General features: G+C 36.8%; 1 protein-coding gene across 1 annotated transcript in view; it reads right to left on the bottom strand.

The window, feature by feature from the left end:
• LOTGIDRAFT_170222 (hypothetical protein) overlaps window positions 1-18,404 on the bottom strand; it is a gene marked incomplete at both ends in the record, with an annotated part of 59,006 nt that overhangs the window by 39,224 nt on the left and 1,378 nt on the right. The window contains 24 exons of the mRNA XM_009068855.1: window positions 440-623; window positions 1,147-1,380; window positions 1,702-1,827; window positions 2,281-2,392; window positions 2,787-3,072; window positions 3,468-3,603; window positions 4,333-4,530; window positions 5,006-5,107; window positions 5,583-5,714; window positions 6,103-6,280; window positions 6,697-6,871; window positions 7,501-7,754; window positions 8,463-8,626; window positions 9,519-9,647; window positions 10,253-10,430; window positions 11,094-11,322; window positions 11,870-12,054; window positions 12,916-13,124; window positions 14,117-14,245; window positions 14,840-14,959; window positions 16,001-16,129; window positions 16,793-16,918; window positions 17,470-17,598; window positions 18,123-18,359. Coding sequence (XP_009067103.1) covers window positions 440-623; window positions 1,147-1,380; window positions 1,702-1,827; window positions 2,281-2,392; window positions 2,787-3,072; window positions 3,468-3,603; window positions 4,333-4,530; window positions 5,006-5,107; window positions 5,583-5,714; window positions 6,103-6,280; window positions 6,697-6,871; window positions 7,501-7,754; window positions 8,463-8,626; window positions 9,519-9,647; window positions 10,253-10,430; window positions 11,094-11,322; window positions 11,870-12,054; window positions 12,916-13,124; window positions 14,117-14,245; window positions 14,840-14,959; window positions 16,001-16,129; window positions 16,793-16,918; window positions 17,470-17,598; window positions 18,123-18,359 — 4,081 coding nt within the window. The remainder of the gene's footprint in view (window positions 1-439; window positions 624-1,146; window positions 1,381-1,701; window positions 1,828-2,280; window positions 2,393-2,786; window positions 3,073-3,467; window positions 3,604-4,332; window positions 4,531-5,005; window positions 5,108-5,582; window positions 5,715-6,102; window positions 6,281-6,696; window positions 6,872-7,500; window positions 7,755-8,462; window positions 8,627-9,518; window positions 9,648-10,252; window positions 10,431-11,093; window positions 11,323-11,869; window positions 12,055-12,915; window positions 13,125-14,116; window positions 14,246-14,839; window positions 14,960-16,000; window positions 16,130-16,792; window positions 16,919-17,469; window positions 17,599-18,122; window positions 18,360-18,404) is intronic.

Genomic DNA, 18,404 nt, shown 5'->3' with positions numbered 1-18,404 from the left:
ATAAAAATATTTAGCAGTACAGTAACAATTTACCAGTATGAAATATCAAACCTTCAGTCATACACTTCTTTTGAACTCTTTAGGGCGATACTGAATAATATTACCAAGTTTTGTCAAAATCTGTCAAGAATTGGGCCTTCTAGAATGTTTACAGGCTAAAACTTGAACTTATTTTTTTAAGAACAAGGGCAATAACTCACACTAAATATTNTTCGATTTTTCTGATTTTCAATAGGGTTCATCCTTGGGTAATTACAAACACTCACACCAAGTTTCGTTGAAATCCGTCAAGATTTGTGCCTTTTGAAGGGTTTACAAGCTAAAAATTGAACGCGTTTTCAAGAACAAGGTAGACAAGAACCTCATGAACCTAAGTCATTATCCTGGTCAAATTTACCTGTTTATTTCTATATGTAAGTATAAAAATGGACACACATACCCACTGCAGGGATCAACAGCTACAGCTCTCGGACTGTTCACAACGGCCAGCTCAATCTTATTACTCTTATCTATTCCCATACTGTAGATTCTCTTCTTAAACAGATCAGCCCAATACAGTCTTTTACTGACCCAATCAAACGCCATTCCTTCTACTGACGTTATATCATGATTAGATAGGGTACCTTAAATAACAAAATAAAACTCTTTCAAAATTCACTTTTTATTTACTGAAGATTTACAACAGAACCTGAAACATGTTGTTACTCAGAGTTTCACACTATGTGATCTTCAGACAACTAAAACAGAACCTGAAACATGTTGTTATTCAGAGTTTCACACTATGTGATCTTCAGACAACTAAAACAGAACCTGAAACATGTTGTTACTCAAAGTTTCACACTGTGTGATCTTCAGACAACTAAAACAGAACCTGAAACATGTTGTTACTCAGAGTTTCACACTATGTGATCTTCTGACAACTAAAACAGAACCTGAAACATGTTGTTACTCAAAGTTTCACACTGTGTGATCTTTGGGAAACTAAATTTATATAATAAATTATTAGTCATAATGGAATTGCAAGAACCACAGACATCTTAGGGAATATTTGAATGGTGCAAACAGAATCCAAAAACGGCCCTGATACACATAGAAAACTTTCAAAACCCCTTTTAAGGAAGTCAGTTAGTGAACGAAAAATCTTACTGTTAATATCGTTATCCAAAATGTCTTCAACTTTCACCGATCCTTTCTTAACTTGACTGATTTTCTTTCCACCAACTTGACTAAAATATATATATTGTGTCTTGGCGTCAAAGTCTACAGCTACGGCACCTCGCAGGCCAGTGATAGGTGGAATTGGTGCCGCCATATTTTTCAGATCTAAACTGATACCACGGATTTCGTTTTCTGCGGCATAGATTAGAAAATCACTAGGAGCTGAAAAAAAAAAAAATAAAATAGGTTTCCATAGTTACAATTTCTCTGTCCATACTTAGTATTAGAAGTAGAGGGCCAACACTGAGCCGACTCTAGAAAGCACTGGCACAGGCATCAGAATTTTTCTTATCTTGAGGAGGATAAGGGTTAGGTATTAGGGGGTTAGAGCCAACACTGTGACCATCTCTCAAAAGCACTGGCACAGGCACAATTTTTCTTCCATTGAGGAGGATTCAAACCCATTGCACTTAACTTTGAGCTCACTTGTCAGATTGATTCAAGTCCAATACCCTCCTCCCCCTTTTGATAAAATTAACTTACCTGTACAAGATTTGCCGTCTGTATCGAGTTTTCCTGAAGCACAGACACAAGTCGGATCGTCTTTATTTGGTAGAGCGAAACAGAGCTGATCACATCCGCCATTGTTGTTAATACACGGACTTTCACCTGATATCAAATATAGAAGACGATAAAACAAGCGGAGACAATTATCAAACTTGTTAGATATTATAAATCCTGTCAGCCACACGTTAACCATGTAGTGGAAGCACGGCAACCATGAGATTTTACTCAAGATTCGTTCGTGTGCTGTCACCATTAACTAAAGTCTTTGACAAAATGGCCACTGATCACATTCGAGTGATTTCGTGAAATGTTTTGTTTTGAGATGTATTCATACGCCATATTGTCACGTGACAAACAACAGTTATCGAAAAATAAACGCAAAACAAAATTTTTTTGACATTTGCCCAATAGGTTTCCCAGGCGATATTGACTGTCAGCCATTTTGAAATCATTGTTGATAGACCATTTTCTAAAACTGTACAAACCCTACCCTAAACGACAATGTCACAATATCGGTGTGGAATATTTTCAAGGTTTTCTATGAAATTAACGTACCTTTTGGTTGAATTGAATCGTCGAATATTTTGACATCTCGAAGTTCTGGAAGATCACTCTTGACGACGATAATAGAATCATTGGATCTCTTTGTCTTTCTACCTTTAAATATCTACAATAAATATTATATTTCTTATTTCTGATTGGCTAAAAAGTGGGCAGTGTGCAATGAGGGAAATTTTGAGACATCTGGTCTGGTAGGTCGAATTTGTACTTCTGCACCTGATTGGGCTAATGAAGACAGGCAATGCCATGCAGTGTACAATGAGGGAAATTTTGAGGCATCACTGGGTTCTGGTAGGTCAAATTTCTACGACTGCACCTGATTGGGCTAATGAAGACAGGCAATGCCATGCAGTGTGTAATGAGGGAAATTTTGCCAGGACAGCAGCATTAGCCTGCTCCTTTTCAATTTCCAACTGTCGAGAGCCATTATCACAAAGGGCCTTGGTTTATTGCCCAACGACTAGACGCTTTTTACATTTCCACAAAAATTTCTCACATACCTTTTTCAGATTTCTATCCACCCAATAGATCCAATCTCCGTAAACGGCCACGCCAAACGGATTTGGTAAATTAATTTTGATGTACTGTCTGTTTTCTCCATTATAGCTGATCGATTGTAACGCATCCACGACAGAATCTACCCAATAAACATCATGAGTTATAATATCAACGGCTATATCTCGCGGAAAACTTATACCATTTGATACTAACGTTGTTCTGTTACTTCCGTCTAGATTCGCTCTCTCGATCTTCGGATGTTGACCGTAGTCTGCCCAATATATATATCTGAAACAAAATTGTCCAAACTCGATCCAAAAAATAGAAAACAATTCCATCAAAATCCATGAAAATTGGTGGGATTGAAAAGGAACAATAAAAAAGAACAGCGAAGAAAGATTTTCAAACGCTGACCGAAATAAAACCCCCACAACCACCGTTTGTTTCAACCTAGCAAATGATGTCATGTAACTCTCTAACACTCTAACCAATTACGCTACAGCTACTCTCTTTGAAGGAGTCCACTACTATACAACTTTTACTCTCGATTTTGCCATACTTTGGACGAGATTTAGATTAAAAACACCTGATGGTACTTCTCTTTGGAGCAGTCGACTACTTTGCAATTATTGCTTGGATGTATAGATATTTTTTGCTATTTTTTATACAAAAGAAACATAAACCTTTTGATAGGATCAACAGCAATCGAACGAGGTCGGCCTTGTGGTTCACGTATTATAACTCTACGATAACTTCCGTCCAATCGACACGCCTCGATAAACGTTTCAATGGTGAATGCATTGGTAAAATATAGATTTCCTAAAAATAGATTTAGAGAAGATGAAATACACTTATCTGATTGGATAATAAATGTTTGTTTTAAAGTGATTGACCAATCAAATGAATGGAATCATCTTAACATATGAAATACAGTAATCTGATTGGATGATAAAACTGAATTTAAGATAGCTTGCCAGGCAAGGTAATATACACCTACTGGCAGCTTTGAATTTGAATAAAAATATTTAGCAGTACAGTAACAATTACCAGTATGAAATATTCAACCTTCAGTCATACACTTCTTTTGAACTCTTTAGGGCGATACTGAATAATATTACCAAGTTTCATCAAAATCCGTCAAGAATTGTGCCTTGTAGAATGTTTACAGTGTTTTCAAGAACAAGGGCAATAACTCATACTAAATATTTTTTGATTCTTCTGATTTTCAATAGAGTTCATCCTTGGGTGATTACGAACACTTATACTAAGTTTTGTCAAAATCCATCAAGAATTGTGCCTTCTGGAGTGTTTACGAGCAATTGTGGACGGACCGACGGATGGATGGACGGACATGGGTGTCGGCAATATACGCCCCCCCCATTTCATGTGGGCGTATTAAAACTGACAACGCCATGCAGTGTGCAATGAGGGAAATTTTACCAGGACAGCAACTGTGGAGAAATCTTGAAAACTGGACTAGAAAACCTTTGGTGAAAAAGATTTCCAAATCAGTTTACGTACCCCACCATCAAAATAATTTCTACTTACCTGCTAACCAATCAATAGCGATGCCTTGAATTCCGTTCGTTCCTACTCCAGATTTAATTACAACTTGAAATTCTGAGCCGTCTGCTTTGATACGATTCAACGTACTGGCGGCTTTGTTGATCTTGTCCCCTGGATTCAAATCCGTCCAATAAATATATCCAAATTTCATTATGACTTCTATTTTACTGATTGCTCTACCTGAAATACCAAGCATATCACTTTTTAGAATTGAAATTTGGCATGGGGTTTAACTACAATTCAATCAAAATGTTGTCAATATACATAAGCTTAGTAACTTCTCTTTTACTGATTGCTCTACCTGAAATACCAAAGCATACTACTTTTTAGAATTGAAATCTGGCACGAGGTTTACCTACAATGTAATCAAAAGATAATTAATTAATATGTCCATAGAAATTTGGCAAGTGGTTTTACTGCAATTCAATCAAAATGTAAATCAAGGAAAAAAAAATTGAAAAAAACGAAGGAAATTAAAAAATCTAAGATGTCATATGAAGTTCGTTAAAAATCAACGAAAAAAATTACAGACCATTTCCACCAATTTTGAACGATATTACACCATTTCCAAGTTGGCTTTTAAATTTATTACTAACAGTAGGAAAACCGAGTAAAACAAATTACAAATTTAGAATTAATGACAGAAATTACAGACCTTCTCCACCAACTGGTACCATAGCTTCTTGAGGATTCTGTTCACTCAGTCCAAACCCTCGTAACTTTTTATACTGTGATATCAACAGGAACGAATTCGATTCTGAAAAAATGGATGGGTGGAGTTTTACGTCCTACTTTTCTGCAGAATACAATTCTCAAATAGAATCATGTTGTCTAAATTAAATTAGACCAAACTTTCCTTACGTTTTTTTATTAGCTTTTATTTTTAATATAGCCACTTCAGTTAGGGTTAGGTTTGATAACCACCGCGTAACAAAATGCCTGGGCTGTAGAGGGTAGAAATTTTATTTGTTAAAGCAGACTGCCAGGACAGTGGCATTAGCCTGTTTTTTTTCAATTTCCAACTGTCGAGGGATTTGTAGTCTGTAGAACACGGGGCCTCGGTTTATTGTCCCATCCGAATGACTAAACACTTTTTCCATGTCAGCCTGTCTTACCTACATCACTGACAGGGGGAAACCAGGTTGAAAAATCTGAACCCTGGACCTTCAGGTTAGCGAGCACGTTACTCAGCGTTCAAAGGGTTTAAGAAATTTAATGGTAATTATGTTTACCTTGGCAATCACCGTTGGATTGTAAAACAAATCCGATACCACAGTCGCATTTCTTCTGTTTGTTCACACCAATTGGTAAACATAACTGTGAACATCCTCCGTAATTATCTGAACACCCATTGCTTCCACTATCTACAAAAAAGCATATAAAAACAACAGTGTTAATGAGATTGTAAAGAGGTTTTCTAAATTTTTCATGTGTATCAGAGACACTGATAGCATCAATTTACATCATTCTAATTTTCAATCAGACGTCTGTGGTTCTTGTTAAAGAGATTGTAAAGAGGTTTTCTATATTTTTTATGTGTATCAGAGACACTGATAGCATCAATTTACATCATTCTAATTTTCAATCAGACGTCTGTGGTTCTTGTTAAAGAGATTGTAAAGAGGTTTTCTAAATTTTTCATGTGTATCAGGAGACTGCAATTTTGGGAAATTATTTTTGACTTGAGATGTGCTCAAGACAGGCAACACTATGCAGTGTGAAATGAGGGAAATTTTAACAAAGATAACTTACCATGCCTGTCATAATATATTTTCAGTGACTGTAATTTTGGAAGATTATTTTTGACCTGCGTTGGATGTGTCAAATTTGAAAAGTTGGCCTCATAGATGGCCTCGTAATCAGAATCAGTATAATACAAACGATTCTTGTAAACCGTTAAACCGCCTGGTGACTTAGGTTCGGAATCAGTCTCTTGAAAAAGAAACAACGAAATGAAATGAAATGGAGTTTTACATCCTACCGTTCTGAACCTAATTGGGCTAATGAAGACAGGCAACACCATGCAGTGTGCAATGAGGGAAATTTTGTAAGGACAGCATCGTGAGCCTACTCTTTTTTGATTTCCAACTGTCGAGGGATCTTCACTATGTACAGCCTGTAGCACACAGGACCTCGGTTTATTGTCCACCCGAACGACTAGACACTTTTTCCATGTCAGCCCCTCTTACCTACATCACTGACAGGGGGAAACTGGGTTTAAAAATCTGAAGGTATTATCTTGACCTATGCTGGGATTGAACCCTGGACCTTCAGGTTAACGAACAAGTGTCTAACATCACCGAGCCACCATGGCCCCGAGGTCAATGAGCAAGCAACTAAACTTACGTCTTGATGGAAAGAATCGGACCAATATAAAGCCTGGTTATTGATGTCTATAGTAAGATATTGTGGTACTCTAATATCAGTTGATACCAAAACTTTAGACTTGGTTCCGTCCATATTCATTACGCCTATTTTAGCAGGGACGCCATTACCTCCTTTATCAGACCAATATAGTTTCCTGAAAATATAAAAAATATCATAAACATATCGAAAGAAATTGATTGGTTAAAGCAGAGGTCATCAGGTAAGGTCAAAAGGTTATTGGGATAATTCATATTCGTCAAATTAACCTTTTGACCTTACCTGATAAAAACCATGTCACAAAATACTATACTCGGGGCCGTGGTAAATACAAGTGAGAAAAAATTACGTATTCATAGTTAAATATTGTCCAATCAAAATTGGCCCTACTGTATTGGTAACAAATTTCAGCCAATCAAAACAAATCACGTAAACAAAACGAAAGTAGGGTGTCATTAAATGTTTTGATGAATATGTACGGTACAGAATTGAGTAAGATTTTCGTTAAAGAATTGAAGCTAAGAGAAAATCAAACCTTACTTTGTAATATTTACTTGGAAAGAATGTGTTCTTATCTCTTCAAACAGGCAGTGGCAAAGCGATGTTGTGTTTTGTTTACATGACCTCATTTCTGTTCTACTGATCTGATTGGTCAGATTTAAATAGCACCAATCTCATTTCCACGCCCCCAAAATGAAGTGTAGTGGGTTTAGTTTAATACGGGTTAATAAGACCCTATCAAAACCTGTATCTGGGATACGATACACGCAAATATACGGTACGTACCCTTGAACTGGATCTAAACAAATAGATAACGGAGCAGCTACATCAGTCTCTTTCCCATTATTACTGATTAATATTTTACGATAGTGTTTCTCCCCCGTCATCTTCATAACTTCTATCGTGCTCATATCTTCATTGGCCCAATATAAATTATTAGAGAGCCAATCAATAGCCAGGGCATTAGGCTGACCAATGACGGCCGTCGGGACAAATTCTGACGCGTTTTGACCATTGATTTGAATTCTTCTCAAACTACCCTGTAAAAAATAATATTCATAATTCAGGGGAATCATTCTTGAAAAATAAACTTAATATGTTTTCCAGTCATCTGATTGGTCAATTATTAATATTAAAGTTTAATTATCCAATCAGATTACTGTATTTCTTAACTTAAGATGATTTTAGTATTCCAGTCATCTGATTGGCCAATCAATGAAATTGATCTTAAATTCAGTTTTATTATCCAATCAGATTATTGTATTTCTTAACTTAAGATGATTTTAGTATTCCAGTTATCTGATTGGTCAATCACTAAAATTGGTTTTAAATTTAGCTTTATTATCCAATCAGATAACTGTATTTCTTAAAAGGATAGATGAGCCATTTTTTTGACCAATCATACTTTAGTCTCAGAAATGGAATTTTTTAGCTAAGTTAATCAGTAATAGTGTTCACAGCTCACTGTCAAAATTTGAGCCTTCAAATCCATGTGTGTCCAGAATTATCTACGTTTGAAAGTTAAAATAACGACTCGTCTTTTCTTGAGACTCTGTGATATATAGAAAAGACATCTATAGAAATAGTGAGTAAAATTCCTAGTTTGGGATATTTTTAAAGGAATTATGTGATTTTCATACATTTCTAGTATTTCTGAAGACTATTTACATATATTCAAGACTCAAATCAACCCCCCAAAATGGAGAACGCATCCATTTAAAACTACACAAAATGGAAATTCTACTTACGTTTTCCTTCTCGATATAGTATATAAAACCTTCGCGACTGTCGTAGTCGAAATCTAAACCATCAACAAGGGAAGTAACTGGTATCATACTTGGTTTACCCTTGCTATCAGGTTTTATACCTGATATCATTCTAGGCTGCATGTATAACAATACAACTTCACTAGCTGAAAAAAATAATTAAAATCCTTTGTCAGTTTCCTTTAAATCCTTAAAGAGATTTTCTAAACACTGACAGCATCAATTTACATCATTCTAATTTTCAATCAGATGTCTGTGGTTCTTGTTAAAGAGATTGTAAAGAGGTTTTCTATATTTTGTATGTGTATCAGGGACCCTGATAGCATCAATTTACATCATTCTAATTTTCAATCAGACGTCTGTGGTTCTTGTTAAAGAGATTGTAAAGAGGTTTTCTAAATTTTTTATGTGTATCAGGGACACTGATAGCATCAATTTACATCATTCTAATTTTCAATCAGACGTCTGTGGTTCTTGTTAAAGAGATTGTAAAGAGGTTTTCTAAATTTTTTTATGTGTATCAGGGACACTGATAGCATCAATTTACACCATTCTAATTTTCAATCAGATGTCTGTGGTTCTTGTTAAAGAGATTGTAAAGAAGTTTTCTATATTTTTTATGTGTATCAGAGACACTGATAACATCAATTTACATCATTCTAATTTTCAATCAGACGTCTGTGGTTCTTGTTAAAGAGATTGTAAAGAGGTTTTCTAAATTTTTTATGTGTATCAGAGACACTGATAGCATCAATTTACATCATTCTAATTTTCAATCAGATGTCTGTGGTTCTTGTTAAAGAGATTGTAAAGAGGTTTTCTATATTTTTTATGTGTATCAGGGACACTGATATCATCAATTTGAACCATTTCAGTCAAGTGTGACGAAAAAAATAGTAGGTGAAGACAGAATTCAATGGCGGAAAAGGAAATAGATGGGAAAATTTTGAATGTGACATATCCGCTTTCATCCCGTTCAATTAGGGTCAGATTTGAAACAGACTGACAGAACATATTAATATAATAATGTTACTTCACCTTGTTTACAAACATGACTGGTGGCATCCATCTTGAATCCAACTGGACACAAACATTTATAACCTAATTCTGATGTTGGTGATAGCAGACACAGATGACTGCATGGTTTCTTTTCACACGAGTTACTGCCTAAAATATATATATTAATTATTTATCAGGCAATGTTCAAAATAAATTATAAGTAATGGTCAATTTTAAGGGACAGGTTTCGCCATTTTCAGGGTTTGATTTGAGTGTTGAATATATGTAAATAGTCTTCAGAAATACTAGAAATGTACCAAATCACATAATTCCTTCAAAAATATCTCAAACTAGGAATTTTACTCACTATTTCTATAGATGTCTTTTCTATATATCACAGTGTCTCAAGAAAAGACAAGTTGTCATTTTAACTTTCAAACGTGAATAATTCTGAACACACATGGATTTGAAGGCTCAAATTTCGACAGTGAACTGTGAACACTATTACTGATTGACTTAGCTGAAAAAATTCCCGTTTCTGAGACTAAGGTACGATTAGATAACCGATAGAAAACCTATCTCTTTCAATGAAGAGTAAAGCTGACTTTGTTAAAGGGACAGATGTGCCATTTTTTTGACCAATCATACTTTAGTCTCAGAAACAGGAATATTTTAGCTAAGCTTATCAGTAATAGTGTTCACAGTTCACTGTCGAAATTTAAGCCTTCAAATTCAGGTGTGTTGAAATAAAATATCTATGGAGTCCTACATACCAATTGGTTGTCGTACCGAATGATAAGCAACGATTCCCAGGGGGCGGGCAATATTTGATGCCATCACCGTTCTCTCCGTACAGTTGAATTTATTACATCGCGATATTCGATTAGCGGCACGATCCGTCCAATAGATACGATCTTCAAATATCGTTAAGGCATGAGGATGTCTCAAAAACTGAAAGATATAAAAGTTATAATGATCTAACTCGATGATCCACCGTGGCTCCCCACTGACCAAGAAGCTAGATTGAAAAATCCGATGGTATTATCTCAACCTAAGCTGGGATTGAACCCTGGACCTTCAGGTTAGCGAGCAAGCTTCTAACTCACTAACAGGGGGAAACTGGGTTGAAAAATCTGAAGGTATTATCTCAACCTATGCTGGGATTGAACCCTGGACGTTCAGGTTAGCGAGCAAGCTTCTAACTCACTAACAGGGGGAAACTGGGTTGAAAAATCTGAAGGTATTATCTTGACCTATGCTGGGATTGAATCCTAGACCTTCAGGTTAGTGAGCAAGCATCTAACTCACTGACAGGGGGAAACCAGGGTTGAAAAATCTGAAGGTATTATCTCAACCTATGCTAGGATTGAACCCTGGACCTTCAGGTTAGTGAGCAAGCGTCCAACTCACTGACAAGGGGAAACTGGGTTGAAAAATCTGAAGGTATTTTCTCGACCTATGCTGGCCGTCTTCATTAGCCCACATGGTGCAGAAAAGTAGGACGTAAAACTCCATTCATTTCATTTCATTTCATTGACCTATGCCAAGATTGAACCCTGGACCTTCAGGTTAGTGAGGCATTCTGGGATAGGTAAAAAAAGAAGAAAAACTCACATGATCGTTGGAAAACATCCTGTGTCGTCCACTACCATCGTAATTGCAGTAATCTATAAAATCTAATCTGGCGTCTGCGAAATAGAGACGTTTGTTCGGATAATCCAGAGTTAAGGCATTCGGCCAGTAAATCTTGTCTGTTACTATGGCAACTCGACTGGAACCGTCCAATCCAACACGCTCTATTTTTGGATTCTGACCCCAATCTGACCAAAACAAATATCGTAACCTGTCAAAAAAAATGAAAAAAGATAAATTAGCCCCCTCAAATTAAAATTAGCCCTAACTTCAGTTTGTATTTTATTAGTTTTGTTTCGAAAGTTTTATTAGCTATTAGCTTTGTACGTAATCACTACAGTCAGGTCTAACACTGTCCTTCATTCTGTTAACCTTTGCTTGACCTCTGTTTTAACAAATCACCTGGCTGCCCTTTCCAGCGACGGGATAATGTGACGCGAGCAATAGGTGCATTCCGAGTGATTACAAACAACCATACCAAGTTTCGTCTAAATCCTTCAAGAATTGTGCCTTCTAGAGTGTTTACAGCGAATAGTTTTCAAGAACAAGGGCAATAACTCAAACTCATTATTTTTCGATTCTTCTGATTTTCAAAAGGGTTCATCCTTGGGTGATTACAAACACAAACATTTCATTTAAATCTGTCAAGAATTGTGCCTTCTAGAGTGTTTATGAGCAATTGTGGACGGACGGACCAATGGACGAACGGACTGACATAGGCGATTTCATGTGGGCGTATAAAAACAAGTTTAACATACCCGTCTCTGGGATCCACTTCAATACCTCTAGGATTAGTAATATTAGTACTAATCAGTACGACTCTTTCGTTACCGTCAATATCTGCTACCTCGACCGTCTCCATACGATAATCCGTCCAATAAATATTCCTAGCGATCCAATCAACAGCTATATCTTCTATAACATCTACACCAGTTGATATTATCTGAAACCAAACGAAATACAATGCAGTGTGCAATGAGGGAAATTTGCCAGGACAGTGGCATCAACTGCTATATCTTCTATAACATCTACACCAGTTGATATAATCTGAAACAAAACGAAATACAATGCAGTGTGCAATGAGGGAAATTTGCCAGGACAATGGCATCAACAGCTATATCTTCTATAACATCTACACCAGTTGATATAATCTGAAACAAAACAAAACGAAATACAATGCAGTGTGCAATGAGGGAAATTTTGCATGGTCCCTCTAAGCTAGACCATACCTGTGTAATATCTGTACCATTATACGTAGCCCTAAAAATCTACTTCAGGCCTGGGGATTGAAAATTTTAGTGCCCCACCCCACCAACTCCGACCCATCCCCTCCCCCGGTATATAAGCCAATTCTCCCTCTAAGCTAGCCCATACCTCTGTAATATCTGTGCCATTATACGTAGCCCTAAAAATCTACTTCAGGCCTGGGGATTGAAAATTTGAGTGCCCCACCCCACCAACTCCGACCATCCCCTCCCCCTGTATATAACCAATTCTCCCTCTAAGCTAGCCCATACCTCTGAAATATCTGTGCCATTATACGTAGCCCTAAAAATCTACTTCAGGCCTGGGGATTGAAAATATGAGTGCCCCACCCCACCAACTCTACCCATCCCCTCCCCCGGTATATAAGCCAATGCTCCCTCTAAGCTAGACCATACCTCTGTAATATCTGTGCCATTATACGTAGCCCTAAAAATCTACTTCAGGCCTGGGGATTGAAAATTTGAGTGCCCCACCCCACCAACTCTGACCATCTCCTTCCCCTGTATATAACCAATGCTCCCTCTAAGCTAGACCATACCTCCGTAATATCTGTACCATTATACGTAGCTCTGAAAATCTTCTTCAGGCCTGTATCAGAATAGTAAATATGTCCTGTGGCTACGTCTATATCAATAGCAGACAGCGATCTCTGGTTAACCAGTGGTAAAGACTTGTACATCCAGGCATCTAGACTAGATCGTATGATAGTCTTTCTTGTAGCAACTAATAGAAACACTTCAGACGTGTCTAAAATTCAAAATTAAAAAAAAAGGCATTTAAGGATTTCAAATTAAGTAACTGTTTTAAACCTACTTAGTCGTATGAAGACAAGTAACACCTTGCAGTGTGAAATGAGGGAAATTTTGCAAAGACATTTTACATCTTTTACATTACACAGCCTGTAGCACACAGGGACTCAGTTTATTGTCCCATCCGAACAACTAGACGCTTTTTCCATGTCAGTCTCTCTCACCTACATCACTGACAGGGGGAAACTGGGTTGAAAAATCTGAAGGTATTAGCTCGATATATGCTGGGATTGAACCCTGTAGAACACAGGGACTCAGTTTATTGTCCCATCCGAACAACTAGACGCTTTTTCTATGTCAGTCTCTCTTACCTACATAACTGACAAATCTGAAGTAATTATGTCGACCTATGCCAGGATTGAACCCTGGACCTTCAGGTTAGCGAGCAAGCATCTAACATCACTGACGGGGAAACTGGGTTGAAAAATCTGAAGGTATTATCTCGACCTGTGCTTGGATTGAACCCTGGACCTTCAGGTTAGCAAGCAAGCATCTAACATCACTGACGGGGAAACTGGGTTGAAAAATCTGAAGGTATTATCTCGACCTGTGCTTGGATTGAACCCTGGACCTTCAGGTTAGCAAGCAAGTGTCTAACTCACTGACAGGGGGAAACTGGGTTGAAAAATCTGAAGGTATTATCTCAACCTGTGCTTGGATTGAACCCTGGACCTTCAAGTTAGCAAGCAAGTGTCTAACTCACTGACAGGGGGAAACTGGGTTGAAAAATCTGAAGGTATTATCTCAACCTGTGCTTGGATTGAACCCTGGACCTTCAAGTTAGCAAGGAAGCGTCTAACTCACCGAGCCACTATGGCTCCAAGAAACCAAATAACTGGTCAATATCAAAACCTCCATCGAATTCACAAGCCAAACATGGACAGACAGACGGACAAATGGCAGACGGACAAAATCTATGTTATAACTTACTTCTGCTAGCTTGACATGTTTTTTTATCGGGTAATAAAGAATAACCTTCGTCACATTGACATTTATAAGACCCCTTCGTATTAATACACGTCTGGCTACAAATTCCTGGGGGGTCACATTCATTCTTATCTGAAATAGACAAAAAAGGGCATTCAAAAATGTTTTCTTTCGGACAGGAAATGCAAGAAAACTGCAGTCCTCAACTGATTGAGCTAATGAAGATGGGCATGGCCATGCACTGTGCAATGAGCGAAATTTTGCCAGGACAGCGGCATTATCCTACTCTTTTGCGATTGCCAACTGTCGCGGGATCTTTAACGTCTTCAGCCTGTAGTACATGGGGCCTTAGTCAATTGTCCCACCCTAACGACAATTATGCTATGGGTTCGAATCCTCCTGAGGGTAAGAAAAATTCTGATGCCTGTGCCAGTGCTTTTGAGAGTCGGCTCGGTGACGGCTTTCACCCCCTATACCCAATTTCTAATACATAATTAGCTCTGTTGGTAGCGAGTTGGAATGTCGTCTGCTAGGCAATTAGATACCGTGGGTTCGAATCCTTCTCAAAGTAAGAAAAATTCTGATGCCTGTGCCAGTCCGAGAGTCAGCCTGGTGTCTGCTCTCACCCCCTAATACCTAACCGCAATGGGAATAGGAAGGAAGCAGGTTTAACACAAATCTCAGATTATGAATAGGGATGAAGGATGAAGCCTGTTTAACACAAACCTTGACAGATCTTGGTATCATTCAATTCCTGACCTTCAGGACAAAAACACTCAGCACCACGCGGAGTCTGAATACAACGATGACTACAGCCACCATTTTCTAGCCTACAACTCTCCGAATCTAGGGACAAAAAAAATTATTCAAAATGAAATAAAATGAAGAGATAATAACTAATTTTCAATCAGACGTCTGTGCTTCTTGTAATTCCACTAAAACTAAGTGTTTGATGACGTCACTGTCGAAAAAGCTGCTAATAATATTTAAGGCCCTTTGTGATTAGTGACGTCATAAAATACTTAGTTTTACAGGAATTACAGGAACTACAGACGTCTGATTGAAAATTAGAATGATGTAAATTGATGCTATCGGTGTCCCTGATACACATAAAAAATTTAGAAAACCTCTTTACAATCTCTTTAACAAGAACCACAGACATCTGATTGAAAATTAGAATGGTGTAAATTGACGCTATCAGTGTCCCTGATACACATAAAAAATTTAGAAAACCTCTTTACAATCTCTTTAACAAGAACCACAGACGTCTGATTGAAAATTAGAATGATGTAAATTGATGCTATCAGTGTCCCTGATACATATAAAAAATTTAGAAAACCTCTTTACAATCTCTTTAACAAGAACCATAGACGTCTGATTGAAAATTAGAATGATGTAAATTGATGATATCGGTGTCCCTGATACACATAAACAATTTAGAAAACCTCTTTACAATCTCTTTAACAAGAACCACAGACGTCTGATTGAAAATTAGAATGATGTAAATTGATGCTATCAGTGTCTCTGATACACATAAAAAATTTAGAAAACCTCTTTACAATTTCTTTAACAAGAACCATAGACGTCTGATTGAAAATTAGAATGGTGTAAATTGATGCTATCAGTGTCTCTGATACACATAAAAAAATATAGAAAACCTCTTTACAATCTCTTTAACAAGAACCACAGACATCTGATTGAAAATTAGAATGATGTAAATTGATGCTATCAGTGTCCCTGATACACATAAAAAATTTAGAAAACCTCTTCACAATCTCTTTAACAAGAACCACAGACATCTGATTGAAAATTAGAATGATGTAAATTGATCTTATCAGTGTCTCTGATACACATAAAAATTTTGTTTTTCGTTAAATGAAAACTTACTGCAGACTGGACTTTCGTCATGACCTTGAGGACAATCTATGGAACCATCGCAGACGCTGGTAATATTAATACAGACTCTGGTACCAGGGCATTCCCATTCTCCTGATGGACAACTGAATGGGGGTGGGGCTGAAAAAATAATATAAAACATAACTGTAATGATATGAAATCCATTTTGGGGTGTTGATTTGAGTCTTGAATATATGTAAATAGTCTTCAGAAATACTAGAAATGTACCAAAATCACATAATTCCTTTAAAAATACAACAATACACTATACATGGTCCTTGGCTTGGTTGATTTGAGTCTTGAATATATGTAAATAGTCTTCAGAAATACTAGAAATGTACAAAAATCACATAATTCCTTCAAAAATATCTTAAACTAGGAATTTTACTGTCTATTTCTATAGATATCTTTTCTATATATGACAGTGTCTCAAGAAAAGACGAGTTGTCATTTTAACTTTCAAACGTAGATAATTCTAGCACATGGATTTGAAGACTCAAATTTCGACGTTGAGCTGTGAACACTATTACTGATTAGCTTAGCTAAAAAATTCCTGTTTCTGAGACTAAGGTACGATAAGATAGCGGGTAGCAAACCTATCTCTTTCAATGAAGAGGGAAGCTGACTTTGGTAAAAGGGACAGATGAGCCATTTTTTTGACCAATCATACTTAAGTCTCAGAAACAGGAATGACGTTATATTTCATTTACACTCAGGGTTCAAAGGATTACGTTTTCAACAACGAGTCTGTCAAAAAATAAACTTTATTTTCTTACTACGTACCACAAGTCAGACTCTGAGCTTCGTCTGAATTATCACCGCAGTCGTCATCTCCATCACAAACCCACCCGTGAAATATACATCTTCCATTATTACATCTAAATCTTCCTGAGTAACATGTCGGTGTTGCTATAGAAACAGAAAAAATAATCATTTTAATATACCAGGACTTGGCAAGGTTTTTTAAGTTTTTTTATGTGTATCAGGGACACTGATAGCGTCAATTTACATCATTCTAATTTTCAATCAGACGTCTGTGGTTCTTGTTAAAGAGATTGTAAAGAAGTTTTCTAAATTTGTTATGTGTATCAGGGACACTGATAGCATCAATTTACATCATTCTAATTTTCAATCAGACGTCTGTGGTTCTTGTTAAAGAGATTGTAAAGAGGTTTTCTAAATTTTTTATGTGTATCAGGGACACTGATAGCATCAATTTACATCATTCTAATTTTCAATCAGACGTCTGTGGTTCTTGTTAAAGAGATTGTAAAGGGGTTTTCTAAATTTTTTATGTGTATCAGAGATAATGATAGCATCAATTTACATCATTCTAATTTTCAATCAGACGTCTAAAAAATTTAGAAAACCTCTTTACAATCTGTTGAAAGAATAAATATGTAGGCTCAAAACTTGTGCACACCCTAAATCATGTAAAAAAAAAAAAGTAAGTAGCCTACCACAAGTCGAGGGTTCATCCGAGCCATCCTCACAATCCTCCTGTCCGTCACATTTCCACGTTTCTGGTATACAACCTCCAACTGTACATTTAAACTCATTATCATGGCATTCATCAGGCGCTCGTGTAGCTGAAAAAACAAAATCAAAACACATACTTTTAATTAATTATTTTTGGCAGGCACCAAATTTGTAGCTGAAAGAAAAACATATTTGGAACTAAACCCTCCCCCCTACAAATCCTTACTACTTCATGATTTTCGTTTTTAGGTTTTCCCAGCAATCGTTTTCATGTCAGAGAGTATAGTCTGACTGAATAAAACATCTTAAATTATTATCGTCCAAAAATTTTATGCTAGACCACAAAGCGTCTCCTTACCCCTAAAATTTTCAAAATGACCCCCAAGTTGAAAACGCCTGTCTTAGGTTTTCAGAGAGTATAGCCTGACTGAATAGAACAACATAAATTATAATCGTCCAAAAATTTTATGCAAAGCACCCCCAAAAATTTCAAAATTTATCACCACATCAATAAACCCTGTTTTATACATTAATCGAAATCGAAAAGCAGTGGCTATAATTTGCATTGCTGGTTTTCATTGGTCACCATTACTACCAAAGCTATTGCATTAAAATGCTTTAATCGTATACTAACCACAATCTTCCTCATCACTAGCATCTGTGCAATCGTCGACTCCATCGCATTGATATTTCCGAGAGATACACTGTCGTACCGTTTTACACGTCCAACGTCGACCAGTACAGTTTAAGGCTGGACAATCATACTCGTCGCTTTCGTCAAAACAGTCCAGACCTCCGTTACACACTAGATGATCTGGTATACATCGTTTATTATCACATTGAAAAAATCCTGGTTGACATTTGTGGTTCGCTACAAAAAAACAGAATGATCAATTTGGGGATGGGTTGTAGCTCA

Source organism: Lottia gigantea (assembly GCF_000327385.1).
Source record: "Lottia gigantea unplaced genomic scaffold LOTGIsca_95, whole genome shotgun sequence".
NCBI classification, from domain to species: domain Eukaryota; kingdom Metazoa; phylum Mollusca; class Gastropoda; family Lottiidae; genus Lottia; species Lottia gigantea.
The sequence above is the reverse complement of the archived record's forward strand: the minus strand, read 5'-3'. Positions and strand labels throughout refer to the sequence as shown.